The sequence below is a fragment of the Phodopus roborovskii genome, unplaced genomic scaffold (assembly GCF_943737965.1).
Source record: "Phodopus roborovskii unplaced genomic scaffold, PHOROB, whole genome shotgun sequence".
In the NCBI taxonomy this organism is placed as follows: Eukaryota; Metazoa; Chordata; class Mammalia; order Rodentia; family Cricetidae; genus Phodopus; species Phodopus roborovskii.
The window spans coordinates 16,431,198-16,449,378 of NW_026126636.1; the positions used below are offsets into that span (position 1 = coordinate 16,431,198).

The 18,181-nt window shown below is 37.0% G+C and overlaps 4 protein-coding genes across 6 annotated transcripts in view; 3 read left to right on the plus strand and 1 right to left on the minus strand.

Annotated features, from left to right (window-relative positions):
* Positions 1–18,181, plus strand: part of LOC127238813 (zinc finger protein OZF-like) — a 300,203-nt gene that overhangs the window by 183,106 nt on the left and 98,916 nt on the right. The window lies entirely within an intron of this gene.
* The window catches only part of LOC127238804 (zinc finger protein 345), a 250,649-nt gene that overhangs the window by 26,582 nt on the left and 205,886 nt on the right, over positions 1–18,181 (minus strand). The gene's annotated exons all lie outside the window — the stretch shown is intronic.
* LOC127238811 (zinc finger protein 54-like) overlaps positions 1–18,181 on the plus strand; it is a 59,930-nt gene that overhangs the window by 1,102 nt on the left and 40,647 nt on the right.
* On the plus strand, positions 167–11,727 carry LOC127238812 (zinc finger protein 420-like). Its single transcript, XM_051207553.1, has 4 exons — positions 167–225; positions 5,330–5,421; positions 8,251–8,377; positions 9,488–11,727. The coding sequence occupies exons 2-4, from the start codon at positions 5,383–5,385 to the stop codon at positions 11,092–11,094; spliced, it is 1,773 nt and encodes a 590-aa protein (XP_051063510.1). The 5' UTR covers positions 167–225; positions 5,330–5,382; the 3' UTR covers positions 11,095–11,727.

Below are 18,181 nucleotides of genomic sequence, written 5' to 3' on the forward strand. Positions count from 1 at the left end.
TGAAATCCTCAGAGAAAAAGACTTCTGTGTGATATTTGCTTTCTCCTTCATATTCATCCTATTGGCAAGTGTTGGAATCTTTTATTTTTATTCCGTGAAGAGTCCAGGTGTTTTCTAAGGACGTTTTCATATTCAAGCCACACACTTGTCAGTCAGTCCTGCTCACCTGTGAATCATAACAAAGAGCCCTGGATGGAGGAGAGGAGACAGTAGCAAAGGACCCAGGTATGCTACAGGTATTGGGGAAGGGGCAAAGGGGTGGGGAATGGCTCAGGTGACAGTAGAAACAGGGCAGGGAATTGTTTTTGCTACATTCTATTTCATTCCAAATGATTCTGGAGAATTCCATTGAGAATAATCTTAAGATTGTCATATTATCCGTGTTTGAAAACGTCAAGCAAGTATTAATAATCAGAGGCACATATAACTTTTTAAGATTTTTTTTTTCTATGTACAAGAGTGCTTATCAGATCTTGGTGCAAATTTCTTATACTCTTTCTAGAGCATAAGCACCATTTAACATTTCTTCACTGTGTTTGAATGAGAATATGCTATTAGTTAGTCAGTACTCAGGTTATTTTTGTTACTAGGTTTGAAGACTTGGCTCTACTTTTAAGACAGATCCACACTGGAACATGCTGATTGAAGTTTGAGAAGACTGGGGGTTGTCTGCTGTTGTGTAGATGATTCTCTGATGCTTCTGGGCATTATTGGTTTTCTGTGCTGTTCATGGTCTTTTTTCTCAGTGGTGGACATTGAAGTCTCCCTGTATCATTCTTTATTTGCTTTCTACAATTTTGCCATTGTTTGCTTTAAACTTCTATAAAATGCATTCCTGTTGATCACATACCTTTCTGGAAATGTAGTATTTAATTACTTGTTAATATTCTTTGTTTTGTGTATGTATAGATTTGGCATTTCCTGCCATAATTATGACAAGCCCTCTTCATAGAAAGTCTTTTAAAAGATTTCTTCACTCTAGCCCTTTGTATCCTTACATTTGAAGTAAATACTTTTATAGAAAGTATATATTTTTATTTTAAGGTGTTTTCTCATTTTCTTTTGAAGTTGTATTCTATAATCAAGTTTGATTTGTGATATGTGATATGTGATTAATCACATATGTTTCCATAAATAACTGAAAGAGAATATAAAGAAATACTAGCTTCCTTTTACCTGAGTTTTTATTTCATTGATATTTTGCAGTATGTTTCATTCCTTTATAAACTTGAGTATCATCTTTTCTAGGTTTTCTCTCTTGTTTTGTTGTTCAATAAACTACACACAGTCTTGCCTATTGTCTGGAATGAGTTGGGTTCCCACAGTATATTTGTGTTCTTCCTCTCACATTTTCTTTAGTGATTGGTATTGTTTAGGACCTTAAGTGTGGACACTGGAAAGGTAGAGAGGTGTACATTGTATGAACATTTCTTCATGCCTAACATGTGGAACATTGGGCATTGTCAAATTTGTTTATTGTCACTTTGTTTTTTGGTTTATGTCTTTGGTTTTTTTCAAGACAGGGTTTCTCTGTATTGTTTTGGAGCCCGTCCTGGAACTTGCTCTGTAGAATAGGCTGGCCTTGAACTCACAGAGGTCTGCCTGCCTCTGCCTCCTGTGCGCTGGAATTAAAGGCATGTACCACCCAGGTTGGTTTATGTCTTGATTATAATATTATTTCACTTTTTTTAGCTTTTGGTAAAATCTGGGTATTTATGTATTGTACTATGAAAAGCTTACTAATACATTTCTGCATTCTGCATGTTATTTTTTTCAGTTTCAGTTATTACCATTTCTATGCAATTTTTCAGTTGCACAAGTCAGATTTTACCAATTCATTGGTTTACACCTATTTTTATTCTTCTATATGTTGCTATTTACCTTTCCTTACAACACTGGTTGATGAGGCTGCCTAGCCTGTAATACAAGTTTGTGGCATTTTGGTAAGATTCCGGTGGTCACAGCATCTCAGATTGGTTCTAGATCTGCTGATCTTATTACTTTAGGTGTCTACTCTTCTGCCACTGCCATGATGTTCCTGTGGGTCTGCGGTGTCATCTGAAATCACAGCTAGGATGACTCAATCTTTGCTCTGTTTGTCAGGGTTTTCTCTGCACTCCTAGGGTCTTTGTAATTTTGTAATTAGTTAATAGTGTAAATTTGTAGGGGTCTCTTTACTGTTCCTGTGAAGTAAAACATTGGTAGCTTGATTGTCATGAACCTTGAGGTTAATCATATACATCTTTTATACTGTAATTTTTCACAATAATGCATTCTTTTCCATGTGCATGCCTGATTTTTGCATTTTCCAGTGTCGCCCTCCATTCCTTCTGTGAATTCAAGTTTTTATTTTGTATGTCTATCTTGTGCTTGGTTAGGTTTTTTTCTTTTTTTTTTTTAACTATTTTTTTTATTGTTTACTATTCAGTTTTAATTGAACGAATTAAAGCAAAAATAGTATAAATCTTCTCTAATTGGTTGATTAAGTACATGATAAAAGCAAAAGTTCTCTCCATAGACATTGATTTCTCCTCTTAAGTTGTACTTGTATAAATTTTGTAATTAATAGGTATTGATAGATAATGATTTCATAGGTTTATTCAGTCACCTTTACCCCATTTTTACCCTCTGTCTTATTCATGGGTAGACAAATGTTGCAAAAATTCTAATTGGTCTTAATAATAAAAATCTGAGCCAGGTGTTGGTGGCTCACGCCTTTAATTCTAGCTCTTGGAAGGCGGAGGCAGGCGGATCTCTGAGTTTGAGGCCAGCCTGGTCTACAGAGTGAGTTCTAGGACAGGTTCCAAAGCAATACAGAGAAACCCTGTCTTGAAAAACCAAAAGAAATAATTAGTTGACAAAAAATCTGGAATCAGGTATAGGGGTTGATGCTGAAAGCAGAGAAGCAGAGCAGCCAGCCACTAGTTCTTACCTCTACAGCATCCTCAGACCAATGCAATCCTGTCCCTGTCAGACTAAATGCATTGAGCTCCCGTCTCCTCCGGCCTTATATTCCTCTCTCCACCCAGCCATATCACTTCCATCTCCACCTCCCTAGTGCTATAGATCTGCCTGCCTCTGCAAGTGTTTCAGTTCTGCTCCCGTGAGGAAGATTTCCCCAATGCAAGAGTTAAACGTGTGAAGGGAAGATTATTCTTACATTTGGGAAGCAAGGAATACCATGAAGTCACACTACACAGCCAACCGCACACATGAGATTCATTGAGAGGGAAGAACCCAAGTGTGTCTCTGCCTCTGTTGTGGCAGGAAGCATCACAGAACAGAGCCAAAGACAGGGTTTATAAAGCATTTCTTGGGCACAGAGCTTTCCACGGTGAGGATTGGTAAGTTTTCAAGTCCAGAACTTGGCATTTTTGCTCTGTGGGGCATGGCTTAGCTGCCTGTGTCCTTAGGCACTATGTGTAGCAATTAGAGTGTTGGACCCTCCGAAGGTCCTCAGTGGCCAGCCCTGGCCACTAGCATACCTCAAGGAACTTAATTTCCACCTTCTTTGGTTTACTATTGATAAAGAATCAGGAAAGGTTGAGGACATTATCATTAGACTATTTGTAGTGCCTATTAGCATACCAAAACTCTAGCTAGCTTCCAGGTCCTTCAGTATTGCAAATGCCTGTACTTTCAGAGAGTTAGAAAGGGATTTACATAAGATGGGGTTAGGCTCTGATTGAATGCCTTAATTAAAATATCAACCATTAGCCATGTAGAAATGTGAATGAATTATTTTATTTATATGATTCAGAGAGTGGGGAATGTGATGGGAAAGTTAGTAAGCAATAGCTCTTCATGGTTTCTGAATTAGTTCCTGTCTCCTGGTTCCTGCCTCCTGCTTCCTACCCTGTTTGAGCTTTTGTCCTGACTACCTTCAATGATGAACAGTGATAATGGAAGTATGAAACAAATAAACTCTAACCTCTCTACCATGCTTTTTTTTTAAATCATGTTGTTGCATGGCAAACATAGAAACCCTCACCAAGACAAACAGTATACATTAGTCAGTGTTCGTGGAAATCTATTTCTTTGTGTACTATTTCCTTCCTCTCTTCCTCTGTCCCTCCCTCCCTCTCTTCCTTTTTTTTTTTTTTTTTTTTTTCCCTCCTGGATGCCTTAAAAGTTTTGCCCGGATGGTGGTAGTGCATGCCTTTAATCCCAGCACTCAGGGTCAGAGCCAGGTGGATCTCTTTAAATTGAAGTCCAGTATGGTCTACAAAGTGAGTCCAGAAGAGGAACCAAAGAAAGCTACATGGAGAAACCCTGTCTCAAAGGAAAAAAAGTTTTCTTCATAGAAGTAAATTCATCATTATTTAACATTATCCTTAGTTCTTTTGGAAGTAGCTTGAATGTCTTTCATTTCTAAATTACGTTATTGCATTGCAATTGTCATTAATAAATAGGAAAGGCAGTGATGTGTATTTTGTTGTTTTTAATTATGTATAAAGCACTTATCAAATGGTGTGTTGATTTTTATGACCACATCATCATTGAAAAGGAATTTGGTGACTTTCTTAGTTGTTTCTCCTTAATTCTTTTTGGTATTCAAATTTTTCCAGTTCTCTCTTGTGGCTCTGGATTCAGTAAGACTGGAGATTATATGCATCTTCTCTCTACAGTTTTTCTATTATTGTTATTCATTTTTCCTCTGAATTGTACTCTTGGCATTGCTATAGCACACTTGCCCTTTCCTGTGTTCAGCTTTATCTATTTCTTCCTCTTACCTTTAGGAGTTTATCTTAAAGTCTGTTGGTTTATTTTAAGTCATTTGGATTTTCATATCATGGGGCTTTAAAAAAATTTTCAGTGTTCTGGTTGGTGATATTACTGGTACTAATTTGTTTTGTTCTAGTTAGAAATGGTAGTTCAGTGATTTTATTTACTTATTTATTTTGCCGAACATAGTTTGTTACTCCCCACCTCTCTCTATTCATTAATTCCTTATATTCATATATACAATGCATTATTTTCTGTGTTCTCTTGAATAATTTCTTTCTGATTTTTTTTCTGCCCATATTTTTTTCTCTAAGATGGCTCGAAGTGCTACTTGACTGGGGAACCTGTGCTATTTTATAGGCTTCTTTCTGTACCCTTCCTTCTCCGTGAATTTTAAGAGCCCATGTTGCTGGGTGTAATGATAAGGTTCATAGTCACTTTGTTTCCCCATTCTAAATAGGTCTTTTGATTCTCTCTTATGTATAGTGATGTTGATAAATTTTCTGGTATCATTTTGGTTTTAAGTCTTTTACTGTGGTTTGTCATTGTGTGTAAGAGACTTGTATTAACTTCAGCTTTGTATTTTTGACATTTTGATATGAAGTTTCAACAAGAATTCCAGGCTTTGTTTCTGAGAGAGAAACTGAGAGAAGAACAATGAGAAGAATGAATTCGTTTGTGATAAATGCACCCCAGGTCAGTGTGATATCCACATTTATTTGAAAAAAGTTTTTATTATTAAAGCCATTCAAGACTTTAATTCACTACCTTGGTAATGTTATGTTATCTAAAGTCTTGACTTCCTATGATTTATTCTTGTTTTCTTCTCTTATAATCAGGTGTAAATCTTTAGATCATTCATCCACATAGCATAGCCTTGGCCTATTATATTGTCACTTGGTTTTATACTTTAAGGACATAAATTTTCATGGGATTAATATTTGCCATTCTGAAAGAGAATCCATATAAATGGAGCTCATAGAAATATATTGATGGACACTTTTTGCATAGGATGGACTTGTGTCCTTTTACATTTGTGAGGAAGGAAGTTTCATATGGCTCATACATTGCATTTCTGGGATGGTCAGATTTCCAGAAACAGGCTTATGATTGTGGTCATGAAGATACATTGACTTTTTCACTGACATCACTGAGCAGTTCATGCAAAGTAAAACAAGAAGAGACTCACTGTCTTCACTCTGAATCATAGCACCCTAGACAGTACATAATGGGAGGATTAATGTGTCTTTCTCTTGCCATAAAATTGATTTCTCTGTTAAGATCTTGGTTTCTCATTGGCATTTTATGTCAAACAGTGATGGTGGGTGTGCTGACACATGAAATCTGTTTGTCACAGGAAAGGGTTGGTTCACTGCTCAGTACTAAGTTCTCAATAGACAGATGATTATTTTTCTTTGTTTTTATAAAGTACATAAGCTACATAAGCAGTACTGTCTCCACTTTGCAATTCTAACGTGTGGAATATGTAACTAAGAATTTTCTAGACAGTATTGACTTGATGCTGTGATTGAGGAATCAATTTTCAAGCATCAACAGATATCACTCTCAATTCATTTACTGTATTTTTGGTTTTTGGAAGGAATTTCCTTCCACCCTGCGTTCTCCCTCTTCCTGAAAAAATTTTTTTTTTTTTTTTTTTTTTTTTTTTTGAGACAGGTTTTTTTTCTGTATTGCTTTGGAACCTCTCCTGGAACTAGCTCTGTAGACTAGGCTGGCCTCAAACTCATAGACATGTGCCTGCCCCTGCCTCCCAAGTGTTGGGATTAAAGGCATGCACCACCAAAGCCTGGCAAAGGGAGAAATTCTTAAGAGTAGTGGTGATGGTTCTATTTCTTTCTTTACAATATTATTCTTTGTAAGTATATGAGTGTTCATATGCATATTTTTATGTATATTGCATGATGCATTATGCCCCTGGATGTCTGGTTAGCAGCAATCCCTTGGCACTGAAGTCAGGCATTGTAAGGAGCTGACATGTGGTCAGAGAGAATTAAATTATGTTTTCTCCGTGCGAACAGCAAGGGCCTTTAAGCTCCGAGTTACTTCTCCATACCCCAGGTTTACATTTGGTGCACATTTGTGACAAAGACAGTACATAACCTTGCATCTTACAATTTTTGAGTGAAGGAGGAATTACAGTTATTTATCTATGTAGCCAAAAATACTACTAGGTGAATGAGCTCTAATATAGTTGAAATTAGAAGATTCACATTTTCAACTGACCCAATCTCATGAAGTATAATTTATTCAAAATTAATGAAAAGTTAGTATAATCATAATTACTCAATTTAATACATTATTCACAGAAAATATTTCTACCTCATTTGAATGCATTGGCATATATGCCATTTATTTACACATATATTCTCATTCTGTGGTAAAACACCATCTGGAATGTATAAAATCATTATAATCTGTATTGCTGGTATTCACTTTTAGGAAAGTTTAAATAATAATACCATTGCTCTCTAATGCTGGCTTCTCAAATTACTTCATGGTTGTGAAGATATATTTTCATAAAATATGTGTTGTTTGGAACACTGATGTATTCATTGATGTTACTGTGCTTACTCTTTAAAGAAAGAAACTGATTTTAATTCATACATGAATTCTGCACTCTGTATTCTACTTATTTGTTCTAGAAAGGCTGCAGCACTGTATCCAGGATCTAAACTGAGCATTTTAGAATAGAGTAAGGTAAAACCAAGCTGCAAACAGGATTGATCTAGTGTCCAGTATTTGAGCAAGGTCGACAGTTACAGAATTCGGAAAAATAGTGTTGCTCATCATAACTTGACCATCTGAGACATGATACTGGGTTCCTATTTGAGATCAAAACATAAAGGTACATTCCTGCCTCTAGTGCTTAGGTGTATAACTATATACTTTAAATTTTTGCTGGTTTTAAGACTATGTCATCTTGTTTTCACATGTATTAAAAAAAAAGTTGTTCGGCTGTCTTAGAAAGTATCTTTAAAATTAAATTTTAATTTAGGTTTATGTGTATTGGTATATTTGCCTGGATGTATGTGTCTGGTATGTATTCCTCCTGCCTGTAGAGTTCAAATGAGTACACTGGTTCTTACAGAACTGTTGTTAAAATCTTTTGTATAATCCCTTGAGGGTGGTGGGAACCACAATACATTTTAAAAGACTGTATAGAATCAAACCTGGAGATAAATTTTCAAATGCACTGATGGTGACAAATCCCTTTTTTGCTGCTGAGGCATTTGAAAACATCAGAAAATTCATAAATGAGTAACACCATATGGATGTAAGTAGTGTAATAAGTCATTCTACACATTGTCTATGTTAGAGCAACAATGCTTAACTTCTCACACATCTAGAGAGCTTCTCAATCAATTTTGTCCTTGATTAATTGCTTTGCCTCATCTGTATTAGAGAAATATCTCTGATTCTTTAAATTTCTTTTATCTAGGGAAGCATATTGTGCAGTAGCACATGGCAATTAAAACATGGTAATTAGGTAATTTTCCATTACAGGGTCTGTTATCATTCAGGGATGTGGCTGTGGACCTCTCACAGGAGGAGTGGGAATGTCTAGACTATGCTCAGAGGGCTTTGTACATGGATGTGATGCTGGAGAATTACAACAATCTACTCTTTGTGGGTAAGAATGTTCTTGTAGAGGGCTGGAGAGCTGGCTCAGTGGTTGTTCTTCTAAGGGTCCTGAGTTCAATTCCTAGCAACTACATAGTGGCTCACAACCATTTATAATGAGATCTGGTGTTCTTTTCTGGCGTGCACATACATGCAAGCATAACACATAATACATAAGTAAATAAATCTTTTTTAAAATGTACATAAAAAGAATATACTTGTACAGTTACTGATTAATCCTTTGTATTTACCCACTTTATGTATGCGTAAACTCTCCGAACTATGTATACTCCAGCCCTAAGGCAAATTAGGGTTACTAGCATAACTTTTTCATGATGATTTGTTTACATTTTTCTGTGTTCTCTGGAAGAATAACCAATGCTATATTTTGTGTGATCGCTCTAGCCATTATATATGGTTTTTAATGAGAACTTCAATTTTTTAAAAATGTATATTCAAGGTTAGGGACAATATATTGTAGTACATATAATAATTGGAATATTCTGAAATGACTATTAAACTACTCTAGATTTTAAAAAGTTTAGGACATTAGAGAAAAAGCTGTTGATGGTAAGAATGTTATATTTAATTTTCGAGATGTAGTTTCATTATGGAAAATTCCTTTTCACCACCTTAAGCTCTAAAACGCCATGGAGAATTCAAATGGGAACAACTGGCATAGCATACTTTTAATTCTAGCACTTTGGATATTGAAGCAAGAGTTCCATATCACCCTGGGATATAGAGCTCCTAGCTCAGCAGGGCTTCTCAGAGGTGTGACTCTGTTTCAGAATCATAAACAAGAAAGTAGAGGGTTATTCTTCATATGATTCTTTAGAATCCTTTGTTAAATCTTTGTTGCTTGGTCACCCATTTGTCCTCCCTTCTGCAATGTACAGTATTAAGATAAGAAGAGGCCTATTATTGGTCCCTGTGGTTTGATATATATCAGATTAGAGGTTCTTATGAGCTTGTATTTAATGATTGTGAAGCAGAAAAGGCATTTCCTGGGAGCTTAATCCCTGAGAATTTCTAGTTTATGTGTCTTAGAAAACATCAGTTATTGAATCTTTTACTCATGCATTAATCTCTGTTATCCCTAACTGTATTAATTTTCCAGAGAATCATTGCACATTTGGTAAATATGAGACAGTTTTGGATCAAAGTACAAAGCTCATTGTTCAGGGTCATGTGAATATCCAAGAAGAGCGTTCTCAATATAATGGACTTGGAAAAGTTATTCATGAATCTTCTGAAAGTACACCGTATGACAGAAATGACATTGCAGAAAACTGTGAGGACTGTTTTTTTAACCACAGAGATGCCTCTTTTGAATCATTAAACACAGACAGACATAATCGTGAGGACACTGGAGAAGAACCTTACAAATACAAAGAAAGTGTAAACTTTTTAGATTTGTGTTCCATCACTAGTCAAAATCAAAGACTCCACACAGGAAATGAAGAACACAAAAATACAGAGTATGGTAAAGATTTTGACTCTAAAGATATACTCACACTGAAACGAGCCAGTAGTGCAAAGAAGCCACAGCAATGCAAGAAATGTGGGAAATGGTTCAAGATGTACTCAAGCCTCAGTAGACATCAGAGAGCTCATGCTAGAGAGAAATCCTATAAATGTACAAAATGTAGTAAATCCTTTCTGTATATGTCCCATCTCAATGTACATTACAAAGTCCACTGTGGGGAAAACCCCTACAAATGTACCGAATGTGGTAAGTGCTTTCTTCTTGCATCAGACTTGGAAAGGCATTACAGCTCCCACAATGGAGAAAACACTTGCAAACCTAGTGATTGTGACAAATCCTTTGTCTGCTACTCAGGTCTTACAAAACATCAGAATACTAATGGAGGAGAGAGTCTTCCTGAATGTAAACAAGATACTGGAATGTTCTATACATGGTCACACCTTGAATACCATGGTCAAACCTATACAGGAGAGAAGCTTTACATATGTAATGAATGTGGTAAATCCTTTTCTAGATTTTCTGATCTGAAAAGACATCAGAGAATTCACACAGGTGAAAAATACTACAAGTGTAATGAATGTGAGAAATCCTTTACCCAGAAAGTCAGTCTCAGAGCTCATCTGAGAATACATACAGGAGAGAAACCTTACAAATGTAGTGAATGTGACAGATCTTTTACTCAGAATAGCCAGCTTAGAGTTCATCAGAGAACACATACAGGAGAGAAACCTTACAAATGTAATGAATGTGAGAAATCTTTTATCCAGAATAGCCATCTTAGAGCTCATCAGCGAATACATACAGGAGAGAAACCTTACAAGTGTAGTGAGTGTGACTTTACCTGTGGCTCTCATCTTAGGAGACATCAGAAAATACATACAGGAGAGGACACTTACAAATGTAATGAATGTGAGAAATCCTTTACTGAGAAAAGCGGTCTTAGAACTCATCAGAGAATTCATACAGGAGAGAAACTTTATAAGTGTAGTGAATGCAACAAATCCTTTACCCGGAATGGTTCTCTTATAGCTCATCAGAGAATCCATACAGGAGAGAAACCTTACCAGTGTAGTGAATGTGACAAATGCTTTACCCAGAAAAGCAATCTTAGAACTCATCAGAGAATTCATTCAGGAGAAAAGCCTTACAAATGTAGTCAGTGTGAGAAATCTTTTAATCAGAAAGTTGGCCTTAGAACACATCAAAGAATTCATACGAGAGAAGCCTTACGAATGTAAAGCATGCAGAAAAGTTTGACATGTTTCTTGTGTAAGAAATCACGTGAAAATTCATAACTGTGAAGAAAAATTTCCATTGAAAATAATGTGGCATTTGCTTTCACCAAACTCTGCCATAACTGCAGGTGGAGCTTTGTAGTAGAGAATCATGAACAGGGAAAACTTGTGAAAATGTTTAAATAATGTTTAATCCTGGAAACAAAAATTTATGCTGAGGGAAATTCTGAAAATGTGACAATGTAGGAACATTTTCATTAATTAAAACTTTTACTTGTTTAACCTCAAATACTCATAATGAAGAAACTGGAAGAACAAAAATATATTGTTATGTAACAGCTTTCTAGAGAGTGAAATGATTCACTCTGAAGGGAAGTTGAATAAAGCATAACGTAGAGCTTAAAGCTCCAAAGAGCTTCAAGAAATCCCTGAAACTGACAAGATTGGGTATGCTTAACCCAAATGAAGAAACTCAGACAAATCATGCCCCTTAGGAAGAAGATTTGACAAATTGAGTCACCAAGACTGGCTGTTCTTTAACCTGTAGATAGCCTGTGTTTGCTCTGGGTATCCAGTATTCATTAAGTATATCCTATGCTGGTTGGACTTTAATAATGCCAACTGTTTTTTTGTTTGTTTGTTTTTGTTCCTTAGCTCTGGTGAAAAATTCACCAAAGGAAATAAAGCTGATTGGTTCAATAAGTTACACTTGATTCTGTTTTCTGTTGCCAGTTGGAGTGAATAGATGCAAATATATGTTTCATCTCTCAAGAAAAGTGTTTCATGAAACTTGCTGAATCCATTCATTTTTTCCTCCAAACTTGTATGTAGATACAGCAGGTGTTCTCAACCCCTCAACCTGAGGGTTGCATCCCCTTTGGGTGTCAAAGTACTACCCTCTTACTGGGGCTACTAAGACCGTAGGAAAATATGTATTTCTGATGGCTTTAGGAATTGAGATACTGTTCCTTCATGCATCTCAAGGCAGGTTAGCCCACATGCAGCTATGCTCACATATGGGCACCTGAAACTGTATTTAAGGGCTTGCAGCATTTGGAAAGTGAAAACATTTGGGTCAAGGAAAGTAAGGAAGCTTGTACTCCATGCTCAAGACTTACCGCCATAATAGTTCTTGTATAAGATAAAAGGACTCTACACATACAGAATTTAGAAGGTTTGGGCACCTCAGAAGGCTGTTCTCTTCCTTGCATTCTATGAGGAATGATAGGTATGCAAAATGATAAATGAAAGTGTACCTATAAAAGTCATTTAAACTATGCTGTTTCCCTGCATGGGTCTGAACTCAAGCAAATATCCCACATTTCAACCAATCTCCAATCACCCTCAGAAAAATACTACCCATGGGCAAATATTACAGACCATTTTGTTGTCCTTATGTATTGCTGTACTTAATCGCACCAAGAAGTGAAATTCAATTCCTTTTGTTATATCCTTTACACAATGCTAATTTTGAATACATTCCAGAATACTGATCATGAAACAAAACTTGGTAAATGTTTCTGCTAAGGACCTATATTCAGCTTTATTTCATGGGTGAGTCTATCCATACAAATACAATAAACCATGAAGTTTTAAAGAGACAGCTTAGAAATCTCCCACAGTGTGCTGGAAAATGAATTTGATATAGTGAAATAGTATGAAATAGTATTTTGTCTTAACTCTATAAAGCATTTTATTATAATATTACTAAAACAGGAAGACTCAAATTTTGGCACCTAGACAAGGTTGTATGAATAAATCCACATAATTAACAAAATTTCTTCAGATTTCAATACAAGAAGAAAGTTTTATATTCATAGTAAAATATTGCTTGAGAATGTTTTGGTGTTCGCAAGCAATGGAGTTTATTGAAACCTGAGCTTGTGGCTAGTGCAATCTTAGTAAATTCAGTCATTTGTATTCAAATTATCACAGATAGTTTCTGTCAGTTGTGCTACATCAGAGATGTAGATAGCAGCTAATGGAAAGATTGGTGGTCTCTGGACTGACTGTTAAAACTCTGGAGATTACAACCAGTTGGCTTTATCTTGATACAAAAGCAGATTAGGAGAAAAAAAAAATTGCAAAGGAAAAATCACAGACCAGTTGCAAGAAGAAGTTTGAAAGAGATTCTCCCTGATGGATGTCAACTCCAGGCACAAAATATATAGGATCACTGAGAGAAGACAGACAACCATGTGAATATCCATAAAAGGCCTGTACCAAAATATCCCATTTGCTTACTTTAAAACGCTCTGAAGAATAGAAGGGACAAACCTCAACTTATTGAATATAGCAATCAGAACCCTGAACCTAACCTCACACGAAATGAAAAGGGCTGCCATCATTTCACTTTAATCAGAAGAGAGACAAAGACCGTTCACTCCCTCCACACTAACTCAACACAGTGTATTAGTGCTTCCAAACAGCAAGGATGGAGAACATTTTCAATGTGTCAAATGAGAAAATTCAGAGGGCATGTCTGTATTATTTTGGAACTGGGACTATCACTGTGTCAAAGCTTCAGGGATAGCTGCATGACCACACAAATCTTCACTGAGGAACCACTGCTGGTGGTGGGGGGCTGTTTAAAAGGGTCTCTGGTCAACAAAAAAGCCAGGAAGACATGGGTCTTTAACACCACAGCTGATGTTAAATGAGAGGATCAGAACTGAAGAAATAAACAATTCCCAACCACTTCTGTATCCTAAGGAATATATTTAGGATGTGACAGAAATTCAATAAAAAATCAAAACAATAAAAAATGAAATAGAAGTGATGATGACACATACTTTTAATCCTGGCCTATTGGTCTTTTGTTTTAATTTACGTCTTTTGAGTTTTTGTAATGTTTTGTTTCTTGCTTTATTTAATTTCTTTATTTTTAGAGAGAGAAAAAACAATTGGGCATGTTTGTGAGCCTCTAAAACTGATCAAAATATATTGTATGAAAGTGTCAATAAAAGGTACTAAAAGGAATTAAATTCAAGTCATTAAAGAAAGAAATTGAAGATTTCAGAAGATGGGAGTATGTCTTATACTCATGGATTGGTTGGAATAATATAGGAAATAATATGGAAACATGACAATCCTAAGGAAATCAAACAACAGATTCAAATCCCCATCAAAAGCCACCTTTATTCTTCCCTCACAGACCTCCAATATTGCCAGCCAAACATCCTGAGTTACACTATTAGCAATATTGACACGAGGGAGGACATTTCAGGAACTCAGGATTTGGAAAGGAAATGGGTGTCTTAGGAAGTCGGTGATCACTCAGCCCATTAGCAGCCTACTATTGAATTCATTCTGCATTGTACCATTTTCACAGATAGGTGGTGTAATTGTGATTTTACTAATAGAAACAAGTTTGTCTCCTGGGAAGCATGCTAAAGGTACTTGCAAATAAAGCACAGAAAATTCAATTTGAAAATCAGTAGTGAATGCAGAAACTTGTGGATGTCCAAGATGCAAAAAAGAAGCAACGTGTATGGCCACAGCCCTAAACGAGCCAGTTACACCATGCCATCTATGGCTCTGGTAATATTGATGAACAGGACATGGGAAGGAAATAAGAAGGGGAAGAGGAGGAATGGTCATGATGTGTCAATCTCCAGACTCCATACAACTATAGTAATCAGTAACCCAGAGCAACTGTACTTACCTGCATTGTCCTCATTCAAGACCAGCCCTAGCCACATTCAGTCTAGGAAGGGGAGAGGCTCCCAGGGTCCCATTCTTTACCGCTCAGCTGTGGCCATGGATAGATTTTAGAAGGGGAATCAATATCTTTAGTTCCATACCGATAATCTCACAGATGTCTCTGGTTAGTTTTGGTTGGTTAAAAAAAAAAAAAAAAAAAAAAACAAAATGAATAGAAATGGGAGAGAGAGAGAGAGAGAGAGAGGAGAGAGGAGAGAGAGAGACTAGTTGGAACGGTGGAACAGGATTGCAGGGATTTGGAGATGAGAGTGTGTACAATGAGAAGTGTTCTAGGTGAAATGTTAAAGGATAATAATCATCTTAATAGTGACTAAAATGACCACAATGGTATGTCATTTTGTTTTCATGACATTATCTGGTTTAGAATCGTAACATTAGCTTCAGAAGGAGTCTCGAAATCTTTTCGTTTTTTTACATCAAGGAATAATTTGAGTAGCTTCAGTATCACTTATTCTCTGAAGTTTTGACACAATTCTGTTTTGAGTCAATCTGCTTCTCTCTACCTTTGTAATGGGGTGTGTTGCTGCTTCATTGCTGATGCTACTCAAATATCCATTTATTTCATGTTGGTGTAATTTTGGTATGTGTTATGAATCAGAATATTCCCACATTTATTTTAGAGTTTTCAATATAGTTGCCTAGAGGTCTTTAAAGTCAGTATGCACCAGGTATGCTTGTATATTCATGTCTACTGATTAGGCTGTGTGTGGAAAACACTTAACATTTCTCAACAAACTAGATGTAGAACTACCACATACACTACACTGTTTTGTCACTTCTTTATATATTGTATCCCGATTGTTGCCTACAATTCTCTGTGTGCACCCATGCCCATCTGTATAAACTGAGAAAAAAAGAAACTCAAGACTTACCCAAGTTTCTTCTTTTCCTTTGTTTACCTTTTTTTTTTTTTTTTTTTTTTTTTTGGCTTTTCAAGACAGGCTTTCTCTGTGTAGCTTTGGAGCCTGTCTTGGAACTCTATATGTAGAAGTGTTGGGATTAAAGGTGTATACCACCACCACCACCAGTCTTACTCAAGCTTCTTTAGAGATGATACCTAAGAAATAGATTTGTCATAATTATAATGAGGACCAGGTTTCTCTGGTGTGTCCTGAGGCTCAAGCTTTGCTGGCATGATCATGACAGATAAAAAAGGCATCCCAGCTCTGCAGGAGAGTGAACGCATGAAAGTATAAACTCAGAGCTAGTGCAATCTGCCATTAAAGTACAGTGTTCTGAATCCATGATCATCTTTTAGAGGGCAGGGCTACTTCTTTCACATTGTGGTATAAGGTATTCTGTGTTGTGTGGGATGATAAAAAGGTCACTGACTATGGCCATAGGGAGGAATAGTTTCTATGAGCTGATATTCAAGCAGTCACGCAAGGCATATTTATTGATTGTTACACAAAAGTTCTTTCTTGGGTAAAACAACCTATACTAAAGCTCCTTATCTAATCACTGTTTTCTGAGGTAGTGTCAGTTCTTGCAGTGTCAGTTCTTATTGCATACAGTTTGCAATGCCCAACAATTCGAGATGCTTCCTTCAGGTGTTCCAGGATGGTCTTCAGACCAAAGTCATGCAAAGACTATAAAATTCCTGAGGAAAAACAATTCTATAAATCACGGAAAAGAATCAGTTTCCCACAATGGTTTCTTCAATGTATATGCTATGAAACAACTATTCCTTTTAATGTTTACTGTAGATACAGGAAAAACAGCTATTCTAATGTTTGCTCTATATACAATGATTCAGACAGATTGCCACCACACTGTGGTGTATTTTATCTTTCCTTCTATATGCAAAAAAATGATGTAACCAGATAATAGATTCTGCATATGTTCATGGATTAAACATATTAGTGATTAAAAAACTGTCTGAATTAAGAAACGAAAGCATTTTCCTTCAAGTCATTTAACCAAGAGTGAGTCCAGATTTGAATTCTCTACTTGCTGCTCCCCGTACCTTCTATTTTTTGTGTGTTGCATGTATTTGAATCTGTGCGTGCCTGGAGGCTGTCTTTAAAATCTATCCCTGTGTGTCTGTCTGTTTTCAGTGTGTTTGTTTCTGTCCCTAACAAAGAGCTTTGCTCTGTCATTATGGCACAGCCTAGAAAGCATCCCATGGGGGAAGGAATGGGATGCTTTACCGAAATCATTAACATAGTTTTACAAGGGATTGAGTCACTGGCTCCAACTGACCAAAACTCATCAAGGTAACAGTTTTTCATACATCACTGTTTGTCAACCAATATCCATAAGGCATATTGATCTTAGAAGGTTGCTATCTGCCTGTATATTTTATGATTCCACAAATGATGGAGTCGTGTTACCCCTGTTGTCACCAAAGAGACATCAAGTGTTGGAACTGTGCCACAGCCAGTTGAGTTGTTGGATAAAGGGGTTCAATGGTAATTTCCAAACAGTCCAGGCTGATGCCAAGACAATAAGTTGCTCTCCACAAACTGACAGCAAGGCCTCGTAGCTGAAGGTAAGAGCCACACAATTCATTGAACGTGGAGAGGTCAAGCGGGTGCCTTCTCAGAGGCTGCACAAGTATGTTCTAGTGTTAAGGTACTTTGCATGCTACCAAAAGAGAAATGTGAACACCGAACCAACCACAAAGCCTTTGATTAACAGTTTGTTTTGCCTGAAAAATACGCTAGAGCAATGCTTGCATAAAGTCCAAGTTTAACTATTTAATGAATTCATTTTTCATATCCTACAGTTCCTACAGGCATTAGTTAGTGTTTTCTTTGCCCATAAATCATTTTGACCCTGCCTCTGTCTTTACATGCTTTTCCATCGTGAGCATGACTCCTCTTGCTGAGTCCTGTATATTGGATAGCGTTTAAATTGCTCCCCTTAGTGCTTATAGCTATGATTTGTGATTTGAGCCAAATATTTTTTTTCTTCTTTTTTCTTTTGGAAATGGGGCCTATCTTTTGCTGTGTGTATTTTAAGATGAGAAGTTAGGCGGGATAACTTGTATCTGGAGGTTTCAGAGCTCACTGTGGGGTCAGATCCGGGGTGCAGCGTCCTCCTGGATGCAGTTCTGGTCTAGGCTGGCAGCAAGCGTGTGTGGAGTCTGTGCAGAGCTGGTCCAGGGCAGCCTGACAGCTGCAGTTGTGGGGAAGGGGCGGGGACACTTGTCAATGAGAGGAGTTGGAGGGGGGGACCAACAACAGAAGGTGGACCTGGGAAACTAAGTAAAAGAGGCCGCGATAGGCGGGAGAGGAAACACGTTACCGGAAGCACTGGTGTTTTGGGCGGGGCCAGGAGGAGCCGTCTCCTAGGAACCTGGCTGAAGGACAGGAAATCTTACCATTCCCGGTTGGACTCCGGGAGTCGCTTGGTCCGGAACCGG

What these genes read in the sequence shown, in the direction of transcription:
- LOC127238812 (XM_051207553.1), top strand. Translation starts at nt 5,383, where the DNA reads ATGAGAAGAATGAATTCGTTTGTGATAAATGCACCCCAG. An exon ending in TTGTGATAAATGCACCCCAG is followed by an intron (nt 5,422 to 8,250) that starts GTCAGTGTGATA and finishes TTTCCATTACAG; the next exon opens with GGTCTGTTATCATTCAGGGA. An exon ending in CAACAATCTACTCTTTGTGG is followed by an intron (nt 8,378 to 9,487) that starts GTAAGAATGTTC and finishes TTAATTTTCCAG; the next exon opens with AGAATCATTGCACATTTGGT.